This window comes from Urocitellus parryii, chromosome 8, assembly GCF_045843805.1.
Source record: "Urocitellus parryii isolate mUroPar1 chromosome 8, mUroPar1.hap1, whole genome shotgun sequence".
Classification (NCBI taxonomy): domain Eukaryota; kingdom Metazoa; phylum Chordata; class Mammalia; order Rodentia; family Sciuridae; genus Urocitellus; species Urocitellus parryii.
Window position 1 is genome coordinate 96,964,711 of NC_135538.1, and position 26,475 is coordinate 96,991,185.

A 26,475-nucleotide genomic window follows, 5' to 3' on the forward strand; every position below is an offset into this window, starting at 1 on the left:
TGTCTTAGGAGCCTTGAGGGAGATTTTCCCTCTTGGCTACCTCCTGGTGTCTACTCTTTTCTGCTCTGCCTATTGTGGCAATGCCTCCAACTCTTGCTTAACTCTGAAGTGGCAGATGTACCTAATTGTTGCCCAGCAAAATGTCTGCAGTTGTTGCCATAACCTTTCAACATTAGAGAGGCTGCTGTTGTAAGCAGGAAGCTGTGGTGCTCCATGCTGTCACTCTAGAACTGACTCCATGCACTATGAAAATTATTTAGAGAAGCCATTCTGTCCTTTCATTCTCACATTGCCAAAATGTGTTAGTTGACAATCTAAATGACTAATGCAAAATCGCTAATTCCTTTCTTTTTGATGCCAATTGTCTTCTAACTTAAATTTTTATAGTTCTACTTCCTTTTCCTTTGAAATGAATTCAACAGAATGTTTTTCCCCTTCACAAATATATATTCTAGGAAGATCAAGCCCTGCTGCATCTATAAAGCTGCACAGATCCTAGGGTTAAGGAGGCTGAAATTTAGATGTGGACCCCTGCTGCGTTTGTCTATGCCTTTTAATGGTAATTATAAATGGTAATTATAAAAGGTTTACTTTAATGTATGGATATTAATAAACTATTTTCATAACTGCAGCCAGAGATTTATCTATGAAATATTTATTAGGCATCTGTTATGTGTACCCTTTGCTGGGCACTAGAGTAGACCAAAGGCATAATTTAGATAAATATCCCTCAAGCAACATGTGGACTTTGAGGCTATTGAAAAATAGTCATGAAAACTTGTCAGCCTCTAAATACCCAGCCAACCTTTTTTTTTTTCTTTCTTTTTACATCAAAAATCGACTTCAACATACATACTTGGAACAAAGTAGGTCTCTTGTACTAGTGTTCAAGGAATCAATGAGCCAGACTGTTGAAACAGATTAATATGGTGGGAGAAATGCCCAACTTTTTACCCTGAGCTCTGTTAGCTCAGAGAAATTATATAGATGCCTTGCTTCTGTTTCTCATTGCTTTCAGCTCAAGTAATTCCTCTTCATTCCCCAGAGAGGACACACACATAAGCCCTTTAATGTCCTTCCATCTCTCTTAGGCCTGATTACTTCAGGATAGTGTTTGAATCCTCAAACTAATTGAATCTACTCATAAATTTCCTTTAGGGCAGCCACAAAGTGAAACCTTACCTATTTACCATCCCAGTTAAATCAGGGTTTCTTAAACATTATCACTTATAATAAATCTTTTTTTTGTCATTACACTACTTCAAAATCACATTTTCCTTTAGAATGAAAGTACTTTTAATATATAATATGTAGCATATCAATTATGTCATCATCTGTGATGTGATATATGTAAGGAATTTTGAGTTCCTTTCAGAGGGGGGGTGTTGGGATTGTGGCTCAGCAGTAGGGTGCTTGCCTAGCACATGGGAGGCACTGGGTTTGATCCTCAGCACCACATAAAAATAAATAAAGTTATTGTGACTGACTTAATAGCTAGCTTTCAGATTATAGGCTACTTAATGTTTATCTAATACAAATACATCTACAAAATATTTTACTCAAAACCAAATGCTACCGTATTTTATATAAGTTGGCTACTAAAGTTTCTTTAAAAAATATATTGTATATTTTGAGAGTAAGAAAGTAACTGTTCCTGCAGAAATAATAATAGGATGAATATAAAGGCAAGTATCTCTTAACAATGGGGATACTACCTGAGAAAATCGTTACTAGGTGATTTCATCATAGTATTGACAATACAGTGTGAACTTACATGCCTGGATGGTATTGGCTACTACCTACCTAGGCCATGTGGTTTAGCCAGCCCACTGCTCCTAGGCCACCACCTGTGTAACATATTACAGTAGTGATACTGTGGGCAACTGTAGCACAATGGTAACTTTCTATTATCTAAACATACCAAACACAAGAAAGCTTCAATAATAGGAATTTTCCGCTCCATTATAAGCTTTTGGGATCACCTTCATGTATATGGTCCTTAGACTAAACATCATTATGTAGTGTACTACTTCATATATTATCAAGGGAAGAGTATTGTCACTGAATAACAAATGCGGATAAATTTTTTAACTGAAATGCATTGCCAATTATTATATGAAATGCAGTTGCTAATCAAAATAAAAGTGTTTTAGAGAAGATTTTAAGGTTCATGGAGACATTTTAAAATGTATAACAATCTAAATTACTGATTATAGTTACTAAGAGAGTGTACTTGAAAGGAGAAATCCAGGGTATACAGGTTTAAAAAAAAAACACTGAGAATGCATTGATGTTTGTACAAAATTACTTAATATTCATTTATTGATCTAAAAACAAAAGTAAATTTGGAAGAATACTTCTTTGTAACATTGTATGTATATAAAAAGTTAACAAACAGACTCTTTGGTTTATTATTTCCTCTTTTTTGATTTTAAGAATTAAAGAACCAAACTGAATATTATGATAATTTTTAAAACAACATCACACACAAGTCACAAGTGTAATTAACATAAAACAATGGTTCTACTTTATATCCCCTAGCCACAGGCACATTAAGAATCAACAGATATTTACCAAATCGAATATTTGTGGAGTAATAGTTAAATAAGGATAGGTCTTGAATAAAGCTAAATTAGAATACATCCAGAAATCAACCCCTTTTATTGTTTATCTGGATTGCACTAGGTGTCGCCTTGGCTAAACAAGATTCGTGCTTCTATCAGTGTGGTCTGACAACATGTACCCAATATCTCAAGACACCATGTCAGAATTGTAGCATCTCCATCATAATAGAGGGACATAAAGTGTTCAGGATGCAGGGTTATTCACTCTATTCTGAAGCCAACTATCAACTAGTTTGAAATCATACCCATTTTCTTGAGTTTCTGCTTATAAACTAATATACTATGTGGAATCAAAAATTGCCTTATCAAACTTTAATATCAAAGTACATCTACATGATATTATCTTTCCAATAATAATAATATGGGGGAGAAAAAGAGAAACTGTATTGCTTGAAATTATTATGTACACAAACTTGGCTAGTGTCAGTAAAAAATGAAACTCTATGATTCATTTTTTTTTTGAAGTATTCTGTGTTTGCTCTGTCCTAACCCTGGGGAATTTATCAGCTCAGTAACTTTGGAAGGTTATTATGTACATATTCTGTCGTACAGGTATTTCTGGAGGGAAAAATAGAAGGAAAACAATCAAAGAAAAAAGGCAAAGGAGAATAAATCTGTTGTGCAAAACCCTAAATTACCTGTCAAGGTGGATGGAATAAAGCATCCTAAAAACTCCCCAATTCCACTAAGAGGAAGAGCTCAGTAACTATTTAAAAGGATGTCCCTAAAAGCTATTTGTTTCCAGAAATTATATAAGTTGCTGTACAAAATGGCAACAGACTGTTGTTTGAACAGGAAGTTTTGGTTTCTATATCATTTCAGGTTTTAAAGTCACACTGCACTCAACTTCAGGGCTTTTTATTTCATAGCTGCCTAATGCCAATTAGCTCATTATCCTCTTATCTCTGATAGATGCCTAGTCCAGTACCAATAAACAACAGAAGAGATATTGAAGTCCATCTAGTTTGGTGAACTGTAAATTCTGGACTTTAGAACGTGGGTAAAGAACTATGATCCAGAATTACCACAGTAAATTTTGCTAAGAGCAAAATGAATAATCTCTTCCACCCACTGAGCTCCAATTGTAATGCTTTTTAGTGACCTGACAGTAACCCATGAAGATCATACAATCTCTAGGTAACTGTAAAAATTAACCAACAAAATAATTAATATGTCTCTCATTGCCATGGAATCCTTTGTCCGATTTACAAGGAAATACTTATTCCAAAGGTTATTATTAATCAAGTTTTCTGCAAATATAATTGGTTACCTTTCCTGTAATAAATGAAAACTCTAAAAGATTTATTTTTATGCTATTAATTTCTTAGGGAGTATGAAAATTTCAAGTTGATGATACTCATTTTCCCAAAACAATAAAAAGTCATGTTGCAGTACTTGGGAATTTCCTTTATTATATGGGAGCTTTAAACCCTACTTTTGTGGATGATATAAAACTAAGTATACATTTTGGATTTGTATTTATAAAATGCTATTTCTGTACTGTTACTGGCATATTTCTATGATTTGTAAAAGGAGAAAGAGCAAAAGACAAGAGTTCTTCAAGAACAGCAGGGGAGCGGCCAGCAAAGTATAGTGCAGCATAGGATGAAAAATACAGGCTTTGTGCTCAAACCTCAGTTCTGCCAATTCAGTGCTATGTGACTCTCGAAAGGTCATGTAACCACTCCAGAGCTCATTTTGTCTTCTGTAAAAGGAGATTCTTACTTCACAGGGTCATTGTAAATATTTAATGAGACAGCGTATTTAACACTGAGCTTCCTGACGGGATTCACCCTTCTCTAGCCCACAGCCTACAGATCAGAACTCACTTCTGGCTCCCTTGGCTGTACTCGCACTGTCACAGGTCTTCTGGTGGCAGGAGATGACAATGGCTTCCTAGCAATTAAAACTGGCCCCATTAGATTATATTCGGAACTTAATCTCATTTTAATCCCTCAACCTCACCTATGATAATTAATTTAAGGTTTGTGTGTCCCTGTTATCTGGTGAAATTCAGCTTAACCTCTCCTGGTTGATCACTGTTAATCCTACCAGGTGGGGCAGGGCAGGTACTGAACCGTCTGGGAGGTAGTGACTGTGACGGAATGTGACAGACAGTTCAGAGCCATTGCTTATTAGTTATGTGACTTGGGACATTATCTCCCTGAGTCTCAACTATCAAACCAATCATCTATGAATATAAATATTGGGGAAAATGTCACCCACAAAATATGGTCATGTCAACTCAAGCTTCTAGCTCATGGCCTGGTCTATAGTTAAGTGTTCAATACATGTTAAGCTTTTCTTTTCCCTACTGTCACAATTTTTTTCTGTCATGTTTCTTTTCATGTGTTTAAATACTGTCATTATTTTAATTAATTTAATGTTATAGATATTAATATTTGACTGAATCTTGCATTTTTAAAACAATGTATGTCCCTTATAGTGACTTAGAAGATGTTAAATGATACATTTAAAGTGTTAGAAAAGCACTTCACATTTCTGACATGATCCATTGTTTCTCAAATTCTATACCTGTGTATAAAGAAAAACCAAGGTAAGTGTTTGCAAGGGATACGGAGCTTTGATTTCATTAAGAGAGGCAAAGAATATCATCTAATCTGAATATCATCATCAAATCAAGATATAGAAAGATTTAAAAACCAACCAGGTCCTACAGTAATGGAAAAACTAGGCCTAGTTCTCACTTTCAGCAGGGTACTCTTGTAAAAGCACTATGCTGTCATATAATATTTGGCTCACATTTTTCAAAAAGCAATTTTTTTTTCAAGCAAAACATCTCAGTACTGTTATGTTAAACCAAAAAAAAATTTAGGCAGGATATTATATTTCTGAAGTCTTTATATGTTAGAAAAAGTAGGATATATAGTCTAGGTTTCTGGCTTGCTATAAATTGACTAAATCATGATGATAGAAGATGGATAGTTAATTGGCGGGGGGGGGGGCGGCGGGGGGAGGGTAGGGCGTGTAGCCTGCCTGGATCCAAACTGGAAAGAGGCACCTCCAAGATGGTTTTTAAAAGATTAGGAAACAGGATCCTATGAGTATTGTTGTACACATGAGGCTGATACTTTGCAAACACTTAAGCAAAATCAAAAACTGTGGTGAACTATATAGTTTAAATGTTACTATTCTTTCCCAAACAATTGTACACTGCTCCACAGTAAAGCTAATAAAACATGACAAGTTATCCTGTAAATTTAAAATTAATTAAAAACAAAAAGGCTTTATCACATTTTCTTATATATTTCAACATGTGAAAACATCATAAAGACATAAAGCATCACTTTTTTATAGTATGTTCTTTTTTCAAAAACACAGACTTTGGAATGAATGGTCAAAATCTATGTACCACCTGTTCACTCAAGTTTCTAATAAAACACTTAAGATTTTTCAGATTGAAGAAAACAATTTAGTTTACATTTGTTTTCTACCATTACAATTTTAAAATAATGTCTTTATAGAGAAAGTCCATCTATAGGGTAATTAAGCACAACTAATTTTATCATACAGAACAATAACTGCTGTACACTACTATGCTGGTGAACATGTAAGTCACACCCACAGTTCTTCCATTACAGAAACCTGTGCACATGTTATAACAACTATCCACTGTGTTCTTTGGACAAGTATTCATAGCTACTTTCATTTATATTTCAATAGCTATTTGAAATTACAGCATTTCATTTGTTTTTGTGGATGAAGTTTCCAAACTTTTGCATAAATCCTCGAAACTTGTTTTCATTTGGCTGATAGGAGCGGTAAACACCAGCATTGTAATTAAGCATTGGGCTGGATCTGCCATAACTGGTACCCATTGTTGTGGATTTTATTTCTGGGCGATTTACACTGGTATTCGGAATGCTGCTTGTTGGCTGCATAGAGCTCTCGATCTTACAAAATGGCTCAAATCGACTGTAAACACGCCGGTCAGTCGAATGAGTTCGTAGAAGCTCACTGGCCTTTGGCCTTGGAGAAGAGGTTGCTCTTCTTTCAGGAACAACAGGTGCATTCACCTCCTTTGAATCGCGGTATTGGATCTGTTCAGTGTTAAATCTTGGGGCAGAGGCATCTCCTGCCCTCTCCAAGAACTTTCTTTCAACTTGACCTGGGGAAGGTATTATTTTGCCACTTTCATCTGATGGAGGATTCATCCCCTGAGTTGAGCCAACTGTCACATCTTCCTTACTCTTGTGAATGCTACCTTGAGAATTTGATGAGGAAGAACGCTTTCTTCTAGGAGATGAATCAGCTTTTGGTTCTGATTTCTTTAGTTTTTGATTCTCCTCACCTTCAGATACTAATGTGTCAGAGCTACTGCACATTCTATAAAATGCAGGTGCTTTGTTTTTGGATAGATTTTCTTTCTTTTCTGGGGTAAGGCTAAGTAATGACCTTAACTTCTGAGATCCCTTTTTCAAAAAACTTGGGGAACCCTTTACCTCCTTCTTTGATGCATGTTCTTTATTGGGTTCCTCTTTATTCACATCAAGTAAAGCAGCCATGGAAATTGATTTGGTGGTGGTGCCACTTGGAGCATCTTTCTTGATAGAGGCTTCCTCCCCCTCCTCCTCCTCCAAGTTATGGGTCACATTGTGCATACTTTTAGAACTTTTTAGCAAATCCTCTTTGGGTTTTTCTGGTTGTCTAACTCGATTCCTGGTAAGTGTACTATATACATAATGCTTACTATTTCCATGATCTAAATTGGGTTTTGAATGGTCAAAGAATGGGAAGCTGCGTCTTTTAAGAAGATTCTCTTTTTGTTGATTCTTCAGATTTTCTGCCTGCTTATTTACACACAAGGTTGTATATATATAGTTGTTTGATTCTGCATGGGTATTTGTAGTTTGGTTTAAGACTGGTGACTGGTTTCCAGGAACCTGCAAGGTATGCATTTTTGGTGCTTCTGACTGTATTGGAAGCTTGGGGATTGATTCAGGTAAAGGTTTCTCTGTCAAAATCTGTACACTTGGAGGGGTATCTGGGATCTCTTGAGGTGTGTCACTTCCCTGGGAATCAACGATAGTTGAATTGGAAGAGCTTGTTGTACAACTGTTAACTTCTTGCTGCTCAGGTAGAGTTGGTTTAAATACAAAAGAGGAGCGAAGCCGAGAGTGAGTATAAACGGCATTGGCTTTCAAATTCTCAGAGCTATCATAGCCCTCAAATCGGTCACCTAAAGCGGAGCCATTTGAATCAGGTGTGCCTTCTGAATTGTCATTTAAGTAGGATTCAATTCTCCAGTTGCGCAGGAATGATTTAGTGGTGTGCTCAAGGGTTGGCATTCGTTGTTGTAAAGAGCGAATGTGATTATCTGTCCCATTAAAAGACCTCCGCACATTCGAATTCCTTTCTGCAAGATTTGTTGTCTTTCTCTGGGCAAGCCGATTGGCAAAACTCTGGGCAGGTGTATTATGGTGGCCTGTATAGCCTCCCCGCGATGAGGAGGCCACACTGAGGCTATCTGAAGGCCTTTTCCAATTCCCAGGAGGATTATTGGTTCGATTCAGAGCCCTATTAAGCAGCAGGTATGGTGTTGTTTCTGGCTGTTCCCCAGCATAACTATGTCTTTTCCAATTTTCATTTATTTGATTGGGTTGAAACTGTCGGATTGTGTTTGGACCATTAAAGTTTGGAATAAAATGAGGTTTGTATCCATGATTTCTTATGTTGTATTTGTCATGTTCATTTAGGGCATATATCCCTCTGTTTTTGAAGTAACTAGAATCTAGTTTATGAATTTTGTCTTGTCTACCAAAGAGGTTTCTTTGGCTGGAAACAGAAGCTAGTGAAGAAACCGATCGCTGGTAGGTGCCGTTCTCCCAGAGTGCCTTGCCATGTTTCACCCTTGCCAATTCTTCCTGAGCAAATGAACTGGGGACACAGGATCTGGCATAGAGGGTTCTAAATTCTTCATCAAAGGACTCAACAAGTTGCCCTGTGATTATCTGGACCATGCTGAGGTGTGCTTTTTCAAATGACCACATGTAGCTGAAAAAAAAAAAAGAAAGAAAGAAAATTATAATTTTGCTAGGTTAAAATTATGATGATAATATATAGTTCTACAATGTCATTTAATATTAACAAAAGAATAACTTGTGTTTGTTCTGCTTAGATAGCATAGTTTATAGAATTTTTCAGTTATTTATGCCTGTAATGTAGGTATCTCCTATGTTCAAAGAACAAAGCAACTCAACTTCCGGTATTAAATCCACTCAAGAGTTTTTTATACTACTTTCCAGAAGCTCAGAGAAAAGCTTGCTGTGCATTTTTCATCTTTGCCTACCAAGATTTTATGGAGTAAACAATATTATATTTCACATATACTATCATGCCAGGGTATAGAAAAGCCAGTATTGGAGGAAAAGCTGGGAGGCCTGGCTTCTGCAGAGATATAGCCACATGAGCTTGGACCTCACTTTCCCCAAGTCCAAAATAAGGACATAGATAGTATAATAGCTACCATACCCTATGCTCCTAGGATGTAATAATGCAAGATGGGCCTGTGCTAATGCATGTATTTTGAAAGTCTCAATGCCTTCAGACTGTTATCTCTGTGGCTTACTCAGCAAGTGTAATTTAGGTTGCAGGGAGCTGTGAACAGGATTTATAGGCAGCTGCCTCAATCACTAATGGGCATACTTCCCTGTACTCAGTGTACACAGGACTAGTAACTGTAGTCCTCATAAGCCATGCCATTCAAAAATGTCAATCAGGATCTTTTAATATAAAATGCAATTTATAAGACATTAAGGTTTGTAATGACTTACAGTACTTTAGGGAACTTTCAACTCCTTTTCACCTTTAGAGGTGACAGCTCTCTTGAAATTTTCTATCAAATTTTAAATTTGATTTTTGAAAACATAGATGATATAAAGAACCACTATGCTGGAAAAAAATGCATTGCTAATATGCTATGCATATGCTATGTACATAACACAATGGGGGTTTATACAAAAGAGAAATGAGACAGAGACACATTCTACATTAAAATATCTTACTATCTATAAAGGGAAACAACAACAAACACAAATATAAAGATTTTTTTAAACCTGCATAGTAATAATTTAAAATGCACAAAACAACAATATAACACTTAAGAATCTTGCCATGCTGATATGCTCAAGCTTATCTGTTCATACTGGTGGAATGCATGGTTTAAGAATATTTACCAGCTGCTTTTTATGTGAATATGTGAGCCACCAGGATGACTTAAAAGAAATGGTATAAAAGCCAATAAATAATTTTCAATTCAATTGAAGATATGAATATAACATGTAATCAAGTAATGAAATAAATATCTAGAAAGCATGTGGAAATCCCTTAAGAGAGTACGAGCTTAGCGAAATTTTGACAGAGACTAGATACTCAGAAGTTCAGACATGAAAGACATGGGAAGACAATTTGTGTGGAAAAAGAGACATATGGAAAAATAAGGGAAGCAATAATAGCTACATTTCAGTCAAACACAGAACTAAATATATTTAGTTGGATTAAAAGAGTTATGTAAGGGATTTTGTGAAACAGTTGTGAAAGCAAGGGAGAGAAGTCTTGAAAGCAAAGCAGAACGTTGGATTGCTTAGGACTTGTTTCTGAAATTGGATAATTTACAGTAAAAAGAGATGTTTCAAGAATTACTTTTTTTTCTAGTGTCTGTTTGTAATTTGGATCGAAAGATGAGGAACTGTAGTTACTATGAAGAATAAGGTAAGAGTCTAGACTTTAGCAGAAATTGGAATAATGAGTAAAACTTGAGCCAGTAGGAAAAAGAAAGGACCCGATATCTTCATGCCATAAATAATGTCTATAGGTTATTAAGTGAAGATACCCTCCAGCTGCCGAGTTTAGGAACCTGAGAAGATATTGCTACTAGTAAATGTATGACAATTGGAAAAAGTTTCTAGGTTCAGTAAATCAGAATATTTTAATAAAAGTTCAAGGAACAGTAAGACATTTGATTGAATATGTTTAATTAGTAAATCTGAGAATCTGGAGAAAAGGGGCATTCTGTAGGGTTTGGGGACAGATTCCTGTGTTCCTCTCTCATCCTTGGTAATTTGTATTATCTAAATGTCAATAAGATCTATTTTATCAGTGCTGACCTCTTCCTTATCTCTGGAAAATTGCAATATAAAGTTGCAATTTTAATGAACTTTATAAAACTAAGATGTCATCAATCCTCATCCAATGCTTCTCTTCACACAACCTGTTTCCTCCCCAATCTTACTTATTTAAGTCAGTGGCTCAATCATCCTTTCAGGCGATCAAGATAGAAAACAGGAGCTACCTCTGATGCTCTCTTTCCCAGAACCAAGAAGAAAATCAGGTCCTAATCACTCTGATTCCCAAACCAATCACAGATCTCTCCTGTTTCCTATGACCTTAGTCTGAGGTGTCATCTGCTAACTTGGCTCCTCTTCATTTGCTTATTTTTCAATTAACAGTAGCAAAAGTGATGTATTCAGAATATAAATTGGGTCATGTCATATTCCTACATAGAATTTTCCATTTATTTAAGATGAAATCCAAACTCCTCCTTACCTGGCCTAAGAGAATACCTTTTCTACATTCTTTCCTGTTCTACCTCGAAGAGCTCTCTCTTTGTAGAAGATGTTCCTGCCACATTGGTCTTCTCTCTAGAGATAATAGCTCCGCCAGATGATGTGTCCCAGGATTTTTGTTGTTACTGTTTCTTTGAAGATACTTTCTTCCCTCTGATAGTCCCTGACTGACTGACTGACTCCTAATCACTCTAGTCAAAGTAGCCATGTTATCATGCTTTGTCCTATTTCCCTGGTCTGATTGCTCCAGTCCTCATTATTACTATCTAATATTTTATTGTTTGTTTTCTCATTGTCTTCCCTGCTCACTAAAATAAAACTTCTCTCAGCTTATTGACCTTGTTGAGGACTATATTCTCAGAATGGTGCTTGGCATATTGTAGACACTTTTAAATATTGGCTATAAACAAACACATGAAAGTATAAATGAATTATTATTTTCTAAGTCACAGAAGATTAAAAGGCAGAGATGTTTACATTTGTGGAAAGTTTAAAGGGTTTAGTTAAATTTGTTTATTAAGCATGTTTATTTCTTTTTCTTTCCTTTTTACTACTTAGAAGACAGCAAAGAGAATAGGAAACAGGTGGGAATATTCAATGTATTTTGAAGCAGAGAAATCCAAAGGAAAAGTGGTAACTGACAATTCAGAGGAAGTTTGTGCAAGTTGAGTACCAATGGGAATAAGCCATTTGGGCCAATACAAAATTTATAGATTCAATGTTGGAAGCAAAGTGTACAACAGATGGTAGGTCATTGCTATGGCTTGAATGTGTCCTTCAGAATTCATGTGCTGGAAACTTAATCCTCAAGGTCATATGCTAATGTATGTGGAGGCAGAACATTTGGGAGGTAATTAAGATTAGATGAGGTCATGAGGGTGGATGCCCATGATGCAATTAGTGTTTTATGTGAAAAGGAAGAAAGACCCAAGCTATCAAGTTTTATACCATGTGATACCCTGTACCGCCTTGGACTCTAGAAAATCCCCACCAGTGGGAATGCTCTCACCAGATGCAGCCCCTTGACCTTGCACTTCACAGACTCCAGGACTTTAAGAAATAGGTTTATTTTCTCTATGAATTACCCAGTATGTGGTATTCAATTATAGTGATATAAAACAGACAGGATGGTTATTAAAGCCACAAAAACAGGGAAATGGAGATTGACGGAAAGTCTTGGGCTTATAAGTTCCCTTCTCTTCCCTCTTTCATTCACCATTCCTTCCAACCTTTTCATCAGAAAGTGACCCCCATAAGATCTTAGCTCAGGATCTTTAAGCAGCACAAGGCAGAGGCGAAGCTGAGGCAGAAAACAAGAATTACATCAGGCCCCCATTTCCTTTTTCATTTCCTAGTTTGTTGTTGTTATAGACTATTTCTGTAATGCAGAAACAGACTGGAAAAGGGTATCCCCACTTCTGGTCAGTGCCACATCACCTCCAAATTTTGCTCCCTTCTATTAAGGGGTCATGGAAAGAGATTATTCTCAGGAAACACTGAACAGCCCTAGACCAGCTATGTATATTGACACGTGTGGATCCTTCTATAAAACTTCCAGGACCCCAGACAATCACTCAATTGAAAGTTCAACTTTGATAAATATTTTCTATGCAACTTCTGATCAGCTTTATCATCAATCATTCAGAAGCAAACTTTGGCAAAATTGAGTGGGTAAAAAATTAGTAACCACTTTGAAAAATAGAACAAGAGAGAAGAACAACCAAAAAACAGATAATTTGATCAATACTATGTACCAATGGGTGGAATAAACACACATAGAACACTCAACAAAATCAGAATATATATTCTTCTCAAATTGACATTCAGTAGGGGCTGGGGTTGTGCCACACATTCGAGGCACTGTATTCAAACCTCAGCACCACATAAAAATAAACAAATAAAAATAAAGGTATTATGTCCATTTAAAACTAAAATTTTTTTTAAAAAAATGGACATAGAATATTCTCCAGAATAGACCATATTAAAGTCAAACAGGAGTCTTAACAATGTAAGGAAGATTTGAATCATGCAAAGTACCTTCTCTGATTATAATGGAATAAAACTAGAAATCAATAGCATAAGAAAATTGAAAAGTCCACAGACATTTGTAAATTAACAGTTTTGAACAACAAATGGGACAAAGAAAGTCACAAGAGAAATCAGAAAACACCTTGAGACAAATGAAAATGGAAATTCAGCATATTAAAATTTATGGAGTACAGTGAGAACACCTCCAAGAGGGAAAGCTGTTGATGCATACATTAAAAATGCAGAAAGATCTTAAATCAGCATTACTTTATACCTCAATAAACTGGACAAAAAGAGAATAGATATAGATTAGAACAAACTAATTAGGGTGGTGGGAAAATGTCCTAGAACTTCAAGAAAGGAGAAAAAAAAAGATTTACATTAAAAGAATGGGAATAATAATTGTTGAGACTTCTCAACAGTAACTTTGATTATAATACCTTCCAAACTTGGAGGAAAATGATTCAGCCAAGAATTCCATCTCAAACTAAGCTTCAAATCACCTAGAATTATAAATTTGGGGATTTAAAATGTTCTTGAGCAAACTTGGGAGACAAGTAGAAACATGGAAACAAAAACAAAGAAAAGTAGGATTTAAGAAATCACAGATCACAGATCAAACCACCCAGGAATATGGGACATATGAGTGCTCTAATTGTGCTTCTGGTTAGAGGCCAGGTTAGACATCATAGATTGTTGTCAGCTACTCAGTATTTGGAAAAGTCATTCATCTGCTGCAAAACCTGTGTGGTCAACTGGAAAAATAGCAATAGAGATAAAACAAGAACAATAAATAAAAGCAAAAATAAAATAGCCATTATTCACTCTTAAGACATATATCTTAAATTACTCCATGGCTCAACAATGATCAATTTTGACAGAATTTCAATAATGTCATCCTGGACTTTTCATTTAGCAAAACTTGTGGTAAAACTATATTGAGACACTGGAGATAAGAAAGGAAAGTGGATGTGAATATATCGACATCTATCCTAGCTGGTGACCTAATGCTGGGTTCACAAAATCTAACTATTCCAATAACATAAGAAAATGACAAAGAAAGCACACAAACACACAGAACTATCTTTTCAAAATCCGTGATGGCTCTCTGACCATAAGGGTCAGTGGAAAGAGAGAGAGCCACTAGAATTCTTTATTCTTCTATAAGGGACACACAAGGGGAGGTTCTATGGAACATTCTATCCCCCAAAGGGCAAAAGGATAGGGATTACAAAGGAACAGGTGAGTGGAACTCAACCCCACCAGATGAGGCCTACTCCTGGAGCCTTTTTAATCCCATTCTAGGGTAATGCCCATGTTACTGTGACCTGGCACTGCCTTGCCACACTGAACACAATTATTGTTCAGCACCCTGGTGCATCAGGACTTGAAGGCGCCTGCATTCAGACAATCCTGGACTTTCCATTTAGCAAAACTTGTGATAAAACTATATTGAGAAACTGAAGATAAGAAAGGAAAGTGAATGTGAATGGGTGAGAAATACAATTCCTCAATTACTGTAATGAAATGCCAAGATACAATAATTGAAATTGATAAATGAAGAAAGAACAGTATGCACACATTATTGAAGGAATGGAATAAGAATCAGAAGAAACTAGCTCAAGGAAGTGAATAATTACATTTAGAGGTCAGAGGCAACAGTGAATACAGATAAAAAAAAAACCAAGAAATGCTGTTTTGTACTACACATCTTTTAGTAATATTTGATTTAAAAAAATTACTCCCACCCTCTCCAAACACACACGGATGTATATGAGTCATGAAGTTGGAAGTGTGGCTATGAATTCTCATACCAAAAAGTGGATTAAAAAACTCTGGGTTCCTGGCAGGGTGTTAAAAAGTAAAATTCATGGGGCGTACATAGTGATGGTATATTGGTTGTAGTATGAATCTCAAATGTGATAATCTTCATGTCTGATCAAAAATGGCACTGGAGAGACACCAACTTCAGTGAGTCTTTGGGAAGTAACTTTTATAGAGATCATAAGATTTAAGAAATAGAAGCTCATAAAATTCTTTCTTGGTTCAATATGTGGAAAATGCTTTCACAGGGTTTTATATGAAAATTTCAAATGGGAATTATCAAATTCAAGATATTTTTATACACTTTGATTAAAAAATATTTAAGTGTTTTATCTCATCAATGTTATTATCATGTTATGGCAAAAAGCCTATTGTATAAAAACTATCACCATGATGTGTGAGCTATCAGACGACAGATGTGTGACTGTGTGAATACAAATTCCAGGCCCTTCTGGCTGGGAGTTTAGAACCCATTGACATCTCACAGCAAAGAATTTTGAATTCAAGAAGCCATTTTTCAATTTGCCTCTGGGGAAAATAATGGCAATACCAGAATATGAAAGACAAAGGCTGTTTTCAAAGTACAGGAGATACTTTTTTAAATCAAATTGGTTTGTAACTATTCCAACAGAATCCATGAAAATATTGTTAACATTAAAAAAGATCTATGATAATCAGTCATGAAAAACAAAATAAAAATGGTTGACCACCACTAAATTTTAAAGAAGTATAATCAAAATGAACTGGAAATAACAAAGAGAATAAAGTTGTTAGAATTTTTAGTGAATTGCTATTATCTGTGTTCCTAGGAATTCCATGTTCATTTCCAATTATACCTCTGACCTATGATATAGATAGAACGACACAGAGTTTTTGCTTTGTATTGGTTTTGGTGATTGCAATTATCCATTTTTCCCCACATCAATATAAAGCAGCTTAGCTACATTTATCTGAACACTGGGCACTTATTAATACCTAGTGGTAGCAAAACAAAGTTCAGGTGAAATTTCCTACTGAAGACAATCTTAAAAGTCAAGTTAAATATTAAAAACACAAAGCATTAATTATGATGAACTGAAATAAGAAATCCTATTCTGTGAGTCAAATAAGCTCTCAATTTTAATTGCAATTTTAATTAAAAACTCTAAAACTAAGTGGGTCTGAACAAATATATACACATATAATAAGACTTTAAAAGGACTCATTAATTTTAAGCATTAATTGTAATTTCTGCTCTTAACAAGTGTTCACTTGGAACTCCAAACAGCAACAACAACAACAAAAAAAACTCCCTGAGCTTAAAGGGAATGGTAGAAGAAAATAATAGTTAGAACAAAGTCCTAAAATAATAGCTAAGATTAGGGATTTAGGATGCATTAACTCATTTAATCTTCGTAACAATGTCATATGAGGCAATTCCTATGAATATCCTTATTTTCAGCTCAGCAAATCAAAGTGCAACCAAATTACGTGACTTGCTTGGGGCCATCAATTTCAGTGTGGTTCCTCCTTCCTGGGATCTTTTAAGCTTTATGAAAAAGAGACCATGGACTCCCCCTTCCAACTCCTATTTATATCTACCTCTCTTCTGGGGTCTCTCTCATCTTTAACACTGAATCTGCACTGCCCTGATGACCTGGCACTACACAGATATTTGCAGGTACTTTTATCTGCTTGTTCACACAGCCTCATCCTGTATCTCATGCAGGATTAATGCCAGGATTTAAAAGGGAATGTAGACAAGTGTGCATATTCTGGATAAACCTGACCTGGATTGGGCTGCCTATCTAGTGTGATAAGATGCTGAATAACACCAAAATAAGAAAAATCTATTCAACAGTCTCTTCAAAGCAGTGAAGAGCTTCTATTTTTACAAGTAGTAGTTGTTACTTATTGTTCACTGTACAGTGTTTTCACAGGAGAAAAACTACCTGGGTAGTGTTATAGAGCTGTAGGGAACCTAAGATATTAGTCAAACTCCTCATTTTCTAGAAGAAGAACCTGAAGCTCTAGGGAATATGGGATTTGCCTAGAATCTTAATCCTTTAGAGGCAGGATCAAGAGTGAAACATGGTCTCCAATCTTCTATGGAAGCATTCCTTTCTTGTTTTTAAGAGCGAGCTAAGTCGATTGTATAAAAATTTGAAACTTAATCAATTATTTAAATGATGGATAATGCTGAAAACAAACACAATGTTCTTACCTGTAAGAGCCATACATCACTTTCTGGCAATCAACTAACAAAAATTTCTGTTCCAGTTTTCCATGGAATTTTGCCCCAGTTTTTGAAAGATAATCTTGACCTTTTACTGTCCGCACTCGAATATTCTAGAATTATATGTAAATATAAATTTTAAATTATGGCTAGAAAGGAGATATTTTGAAAAGTCAAATATATATCAATAGAAAATCTTAATAACAAAAACATTTATTTAAATTCAACTTTTAAAACACATAAAAAATTTTGAAAAAATCTCTCAAAAATTACTCAAGAAAAATGATCACTTATAAAATACATTTCAACAAAGCTTAAAGAAGCCATAGATGGTGCTTTATATTTATACAGAATGATTTTATTAATTACTTAGGATCCTATTGTGACAAATCCTTTTGAATTATAGCATCATGAAGATAAAATAACAAATTAAAATCGGTCTTCCTTTCAAAAGTCAAACATAACTGATAACTGTATGCCAAATGATCTTGACAAGCAATGCGTGCTGAATCATAGCCACTGCTCCTGTCAGTGGATCAAGGTTGTACCTGCAAAATGGAAGCATTAAATATACTAGCTAAGTTAACTAAGAAAAGCCTTATATAAGGATGTGTATTTAGGCATATTCTGAAAAGCTCCAGGGGGCCTGTCTGTGATCAATCATTGTATCACCTTCAGTATACATACATTTTTTTTTTCTTTTTACTTTTGGAATGATTAATCTTAGCATGACTTAAACTGAAGGAGAAGAAAATGATGCACAAAAATGCCTGAGAAAAAATAGAATTCTTACCCTGAGACGTTGAATTTGACAACTCTGCTTTTCAGTCATATTTAGAAAATGATTAAAATTGGACTCGTCGAGTAAAATATATACAGATATCCCCCGAGTTGATGCCTCCACTATTTCTTTGAAAATGTCCACATCTGTAAACATATCCATCACTAAAGCAATCACCTGTTAAAGAAAGGATAGGAAGCAATTTCAGATATATAATAAAAATTAAGAAATTCCTTAGTTTCAGTAAAAACTGGACAAAATGGAAAACAATTAAATATGTACATATATACATATACATAAATCATATACTAATAAGTATGCCACTTTATATAGATAAAAGATATATTAAAAATAAGCAAAAACATATATGCTGATTTGTTACAATAATAGTCTATGTTTTAAATCCATAGTTCTGGATACTGTGTTAAGAATAGACTTTAGAGCCAGGTGCAGTGGCATGCCCGTAATCCCAGCAGCTTGGGAAGCTGAGGCAGGAGGACTGAAAGTTCAAAGCCAGCCTCAGCAAAATCAAAGCACTAAGCAACTCAGTGAGACCCTGTCTCTAAATAAAACAAATAATAGGGCTGGGGATGTGGCTCAGTGGTCAAGTGCCCCTGAGTCTGATCCCCGGTACCCCTCCTACCCCCAAAAAAAAGAACAGACTTTAGGAGTGGGAGCAAAGTTTGAAATAGAACAACTGTAACAGGAGGTGATGGTGAGGACCAAGATGGTGGTGTCTGTGATGGGCGATGCTGGGTATTTGAGCCAAAAGGACTTGTGAATGGAGTACACGTAAAGAGGAGAAAAAAAAGGCAAAGGAGGTCAACTCTAAAACTTTTTGCCTCACAAAGACAGGACTGACAGCAGGTACAGTAAGTTTTAGGTTCAATATTAAGAAGGAAATTTAGGTTTGAGGGGTCTGGATATCCAAATAGAATGCTGAGTAGAGAGGTCTGGGCCAGAAATGTAAATTAGGTGTCAATGGTGTGAAGATAATTGAATTCCAGTCATCAAGGGAGAGAGGATAAATAGAAGATCAAGGAATGAATCCTGTGACACTCTAAAGTTAAAATGGGCTAAAACAAGAGAAGGTAACAACAAGGAGGCATCTTGAAATCCAAGCACAGTATCAAGGAGGAGGGTATTTGGAGCACCAAATCAGATATAGTGAAAAGTAAGAGCAAAAGCCTTAGTGGAAGGTGTCTGGGAGAGAATGGGAGGACAGACACTGGATATAACTGCAAAAGACAACTATGTTTTTTATAATTTGGCTATAAACAGGAAGCAGAGAAATGAAGCAAGACTGCAGGTCAAGTTGTGTCAGGAGGAGTTGTACTTGTTTTAAGGTGAGAAAAATAATAGCATGTATATACTACTAAAATGTTCCAGTAAAGAGCGGAAATAAATGATGCAAGAGAATGTGGGAGGGGAGGTGGGAAGAGGAGAGTTCCTGGAGCAAGGCCTTTGGGTCTGAGTGGTTAATGAGGGATAGAACCTAGTGCAAAAACAAAGGAATTATAGCATTTATTGTACAAACCAGCAAATGATCCTATGAAGTCTAAAGGCCACATACAAACATGCGGTTTCTGGTAGGAGACAGGATGTGCTGGAGACACTGGAGAAAGTGGATTTTCTTGATGTTGTGGGAAATGTGGTCCTCAACTGAGAGTGAAGCTTTAGAAAGATATTTTAGAGGTCTGAGGAAAGGATACCAAGAAGTCATCTAGAAGGGTAGGAAAGGAAATCGACTAAGAAAATAGAGTCTGGCTGCTGATTAGCATAAGGACTCACCAGGTAATAAACTTGTTATGGGAACAGTATATAAATAATGATTGTGACTTATTCTCCGGCCTTGTTCAGCTGCAGGTGTGCAGGCACGGAATAGCCAGAGAGTTTGATTTAACAATGGCTGTGGTCCTGCCATACAGTGTAACAACTTGAGAAAGGACAGAGGAATTGAAGGTATGCATAAATGACTAATCATTTAGTTAGTCATTTGGGCTGGAAATACAGTGGAAACAAGATGCTATGACTATGTTAGACAGAGAAATGGGGACGAGATCAATGAGTTGAATGTTTTTCTGGTTTTAAAGGACAGGTAGATGTTAAGGAATTGTGTGTGTTTAGGTTTAGTGTGTATCTTATCTTTTAAATATACATGTTAATATGGCCGCAGAGGAAAAAAATCTTGACTTGTATTTACTTCACATTATAGGAAATGAAATAAAATTCGCCATAAATTCATAATTTTTGAGAATGGTTTACTGTATACAGGAGGTCTCTTTGTATTATTCTTTCTACTTTTGAAACTTTCCATAAAGTGAGGTTAAAAAATAAAAAGACAAATGTTTGATAAAAGCATACACCAGAGTCAAGAAGGCAGAAATAGAAGCAGAAGATATTGTCAGATAGGGATACATAAATTAGATTAGGGAGGATCTGCAGGTTACCTTCAAGGATATGACTGGGAGTCAATGGCTAAGGTATTTTAGGAAAAGATCATCAGGAAAAGACAAGGAGGGAGGTTTATAGAAAGATCTCTTACATTATATATTTCAAATGCCAGGAATTGAGGCAAGATAAGTGTCAAAAAGAGTAATAGGAAGTAGGGTCCAAAGCCATCAAAAAATGAAAGGGAATGAATAGCATGGGAACAGGCACATGACAACATCAGGATATGTTAGAAGAGGATTGAGTCATTGGTAATATTAAGACATTTTTATTTACTATATTTAAACAAAATATTGGACCATGGTCGTATCAGGAGATGACCTTCTTCACACTACCTGTGAAAAATTTCAGGCAGACTGTCTGCAGGAAGAACAATTTCTACCAAGCTAAGTGGTGTCTCTCATTTCTTTTTTATTAATGAATTGGTATGAGGCACCAGAAGGCAGAAACTAATGAAAAAAATCTCACCTACATCGTGAAAATATCCTCAATAATATCAAATATGTGAAGTTTCAAAACACATCTACAATTATTAATCTAATGTAATTTCTATGCATTAATGAGTAGTGTAATAATATATGAGCAATAACATAAAGAAAACATTCAACACACATTTATATATATATATATTTTTTTTTCAAAACAACTTCTATTGCTATACAACATGATATTCTTTAATCTGTGTATCTAAGAATTCCTTTTTAATTTACCAGATAGTCTCCTGCAACAAATTATTTTAGACTTTAGGAATGAACAAAAACATATTACCAGGATACATAAAGATTTTTGCTTATAAAAAAGTAACTGAAGTCACTCAGCCATTGAATGATTCACATCAAAGGTAAAACAAATGACAGTCATTCTTGCATGCAGATAATACACTAAATCAGCATCCAGGAGATTTGATAATACATTTTCAACAAGTTTATCTAATGTTAACCAAGCCAGGCTGCTTTGTGGGGCTTCTATTTCTTTTTTTCCTTTTAAAAAATTTATTCTATTTTAATTATCACAAAAGCATGGAACATACCTAACTCCAATTCAGTTCCTAGCTCTTCCATTCTGCACCCCCACCACCTCTGCTCCCCTAACTCTACTCCACTGAGCCCTCTTCAATCCATTTACAGGTTTTTTTTTTTTTTATTAGTGTTCTGTGGATACAGCTGATGCCAAGACTCACCATGTAATATCCATGCATATGACAATATGGTCAGATTCACTCTATTGTACTTCCTTTTCCCCATCCTTCTTCCTCCTCCTTAATCCTCTTTGTCTACTGATCTTTCTTCTATTTTATTAAAATTATGCTTCCTTTTTTTCCTCTCTGCATTTTTTTTTATTTCCCTTTCCCCTTATTTTGGATTAGCTTCTGCTAACCAGAGAAAACATTTGACCTTTGACTTTTGGGGACTGGCTTATTTTACTTAGTATGATAATTTCCACTAAATGCCATATTAGTCTTTATTATGGCTGAATAATATTCCATTTGTATACACACCATATTATCCATTCATTTGTTGAAGGGCACCTACATTGGTTCCATAGCTTGGCTATGTAAATTGTGCTGCTATAAACATTGATGTGGCTGTATCATGGTAGCATGCTGATTTTAAATCTTTTGGAAGTGTACTGAGGAGTGGAATAGCTAGGCCACATAGTGGTTCTATTACTAGAGTTTTCAGGAATCTCCATACTACTTTCCAAAGTGGTTGCACTAATTTGCAGTCCCACCAACAATGTATGAGTGTATCTTTTCCCCACATCCTCACCAATACTTATTACTATTCATATTCTTGATAATTGTCAGGGTTTCATTCAATGTAGTGAAAAGTTACAAAAGAACTACAGAACATTTCAGGTAACATAAGATGCAGCTCTTCTTTATGGTGGATTACATTCTGGGAAGAGTAATTATTAGAAATAATGTATTCAAAATTTTATCTGAAATTACTACTTGCCCAGCTAGTTATTTAAATTACACTGTGCAGTAGACATGACCATAATGACTATTTGTAATCAAAGAAAAATATATGCCAGATTAGAATAAATGCTCTCAAAAGGTACATTGACTGATTATATATCAACACAAAACCCATTTATGTTGAATGGTTTTCATTAAACTACCACAACAGTATATAGTCCTTAAATTCTTCTCTTGATTCTATATTCTTATTTTGTTCTTGCCTGATATATTGAAATAAGTCTATTCATCATGAGACTTGGAAATTTTTTAAAAAAGATATCCTGCATCGCTTTTAACATTTGAAAGAAACATGATATTTTTAGGTAGTTTCAGAGAACGTGATTCAAGGACATTAGTTTTTACTTATTTTTCTCACAGTACAGTATTAAATTTAAAAATTCAGTCTGTATGTGCACGGTTGTTAGGAGTAGGAACACAGGAAAATGAAACAGACAACAGGGCTTCAAGGATAAGCCTTAAATAATGAATAAAGATTATTTTTAGCTATCTAAGCTGGAAGACTAGCATTGCAAAGACACACAGGCAAAGATGAGAATGAAGATGATGATAATATTTTAACAAATGTGTACTGAATTCACCTAAAGTTAAATCCAAAGATCATAATGCTTATAAGCATAAAATAAATGTAATCAGAGAATTATATAGGTTACAAAAGATCTTGAAAATATGATACATGTTTAGATTTGACCCATAGAACAATATAAATCCTGAAAAAGAAAAAATCTGGTCAAAACAGTGTCTTGGAAAAATGTGTCTAATAATAATATGCATACTGAAAATATCTAAGTTCTACTGGCTCACAAATACATTGTGAGATTGTCTAATGACATTTATTATAATGTTCATATTTGTAAGTACACTGGAAAAAAACCATTGTGGTAGAAACCAGTGATAAGAAACATGAACAGTAGCAAGGCCTTGGGTTCAGTCCCCAGCAAGATATACACTTGCACAAATGGAAACTGGATGACAAATTTGATAGAAAATGTTCATTAAATGTTGATGCTGAATACTTGCATTTCCTTAGAAATACACTGCATTATCTTCAGCATTTTATTTTCAAATCTTACATTGCTTTTCTCTTTGTAATCTATTAGGACACAAAGCTATTAGCAATATGATTTTGTATGACCTAGATATTTAATGAAATGTAGGTGTACCTCAGGTTAATGTTCTGTAGTCACACAACTGTCATTATCATCCTCAAAAAGGGATATTATATCTTTTATGCTTCATTTGAAGGGATTCAGTTTTCCTTGGTTATTGAATAGAGACAGGAGAATTTATTTTTCTCATCATAAGAAAAACTAATAGGGAATTTAAATTAAAAAATGATTAATGGAGCCTTACAATAACTGTATTTATAACTAAATTGAACGCAACTGGAAAGCTTCTAAGAATTGAGTAATAGAAAAGGGGAAATGAGGGGCTTGGGTTGTGGCTCAGTGGTAGAGCACTTGCCTAGCATATGTGAGGCATGGAGTTCGATTCTCAGCACCACATAGAAATAAGTAAAATAAAGGTCCATTGACAACTAAAAAATATTTTTAAAAAGGGGAAATTATCATTTTTAAATCTATAAAAACTGTCAAAAATAATGTGCAAAATGGGTTTCAAAAAACAAACAAACAAAAAAAGAGACTGAGACAAAGAATAAGTATCTTTGGCCTTAATTCTTGTGCAGCCTAAGTAAGACCTGATAGTTCGGTGTGCCATAAATTAAGTGGTCTTGGAGAAATCACTGGAACAGCTCTGTATATAATGAATTGATTAAAACAGAGAAGATCTCACTCTGAAATTCTACATTGCAACTGATTATGACAGCTAAAATAATATGAACAGTAAAGATTACAAACCACCATGAAAATGTATTACAGAGCTTCATTTTTATATATTAAACTATGAAAACTGATTCACCCACGACATGTTGGGGCTCATCATTCAAAACTGATTTATATATTACTAGTGGGCAACAACAAAGTTTTGATACCTGTAAGTCACAAATATCTAGGACACATAAATAATCAGCTTTCACTATTAAACAAGCAGATTAGTGCATTATTCATAACTTGCAAAAATCTGATCAATCACTACTTGGTAAAAGTGGGGAAAAATCTAGAGTATTATAATAAAAGCCAAAAGATGTAAAGAGGTATGTTTGGACAGTGGCACTAATTTATAGAACTGATACATATGGATGCAACTCAGAGAGAAACTGATGTCATTTCCCACATTCTTCGCATGACATTAGTGACCAATTATACTTCAAAATAAAGTACTTAAAAATAAAATATGCTTTTATTTTTATTCTATTTAAGTAAACTTTTATATCAGCACTGTGCAAGTAGGCTCCTTTGCTTTTGAAAATGATGTTTAGTGAAGAAGTCTAAAAGAAATTGGGAGGAAAGAAAAACAGGCTTAAGTGAAACTGTAAAGAGAGTCAGTTCTACTAATTTCAGCAATTTAACCTTCTTACATGTAATCATTTTCCCATTACTTCCCCCAAAGTGACTTTTACTGAAACTTGATCTGAGAAGTGTCTCAAAAGCTCAGGTATCAGAGGATCTAGATAAAGTAGGTAGTGTTGGTAAGAACTGAGCTCAGGAGTCCCCAAGTTTCCTTGCATTGGGATGATCAAGCTGTGTGATCACAGGAACAGTCCACCTTCCAGAGTCTCCTCAGAGCTCCATCATTTGAGGCTGGAAAGGAGAGGAGGGGTAACAAAGCAGATTCTGTCCAACCAGCTAACAATTATAATGCCTCTAACTTTGTGCAGGACTCAACTCTAGGAGTATCATAGCCACGCTCTTTAAAATAAACATTGTTCACTCACGAGTTTCAAAATTCAAATCAAAATGGATGAAAGACTTAAATCTAAGAGCCCAAACAATGAAACTGCTAGAAGAAAACAGAAAACAACTACTCAGCACAATGGAATAGGCATGAATTTTTTGGACAAAATCTCAAAAGCAAAGGAAAAAGAAAATATAAACAGGTTGACATTATATCAAACTTGAACACTTTTGCACAGCAAAAGAAACAACCAGAGTGAAGAGATAACCTACGGAATGGGAGAAAATATTAGTAAAGTGTACAGCTGGCAGGTCAGTATTCAGAATATGAAAGGAACTCCAAAACTCAATAGCAAAAAGACCAATAACTTGATTTAAAAGTGGTCAATACAAGGCTAGGGATGTGGGTCAGTGGTCAAGCACTTGACTAGTGTATGTGAGGCACTGGGTTCAATCCCCAGTACCACAACAATAAAAAATGGTCAATATAACTAGATAATCATTTTTCAAAGGAAGCCATAAAAATGACCAATAGCTATATGAAAAATGCTTAACATCCCTAATAATCAGTGAAATGCAAATCAAAAGCACTCTTGAGTTATCACCTCACTCAAGGAGAAACTGCTATTATCAAAAGACTAAAGATAACAATTACTGGTTGAGTGTGGAGAAAAAGAAACTCATACACACTATTGATGGACATAAATCATTCCAGCCATTACTAAATTGGGGTTTCTTAAAAATTAAAAACAGAATGGCCATATAATCCAGCAATCTCACTACTGTGTAGGTATACAAAGGAAAGTGAAATCAGTAAGTTGAGGAGACACCTGTATGCCTATGTTTACTGCAGCACTTTTCAAAATAGCCAGAAAAGTAAATAATCTACATGTCCCTTAACTGAAAACATATAAGTAAAACATGGTGCATATACACAATCGAATATTATTTAGCCATAAAAAGAAAGAAACCTCATCATTTGCAACAAGAGGGATGGAACAAGAGATCTTTATTTTAAGTGAAGTAAGACAGGCACAGAAAGACAAGCACCACTTGATCTCACACATATGTGGAATCTAAAAAATGTTGACCTCATAGAAGCTGACAGTAATGGTAGTGATCAGAGGCTGGTAAAAGTGGAGAGAGGATGGGGAAATGTTGATCAGTGGACACTAAGTTGCAGTTAGATAG

The 26,475-nt window shown here is 35.2% G+C and overlaps 1 protein-coding gene across 1 annotated transcript in view; it reads right to left on the bottom strand.

Moving 5' to 3' along the window:
* Positions 1-6,328: 6,328 nt before the first annotated feature.
* Positions 6,329-26,475, bottom strand: part of Fam83b (family with sequence similarity 83 member B) — a 59,317-nt gene continuing 39,170 nt past the window's right edge. Inside the window, exons 2-4 of the mRNA XM_026398963.2 lie at positions 18,070-18,234; positions 17,265-17,389; positions 6,329-8,639 (exon numbers count right to left, since the gene is read on the bottom strand). Of these exons, the coding sequence (XP_026254748.2) occupies positions 6,329-8,639; positions 17,265-17,389; positions 18,070-18,234 (2,601 nt within the window). The remainder of the gene's footprint in view (positions 8,640-17,264; positions 17,390-18,069; positions 18,235-26,475) is intronic.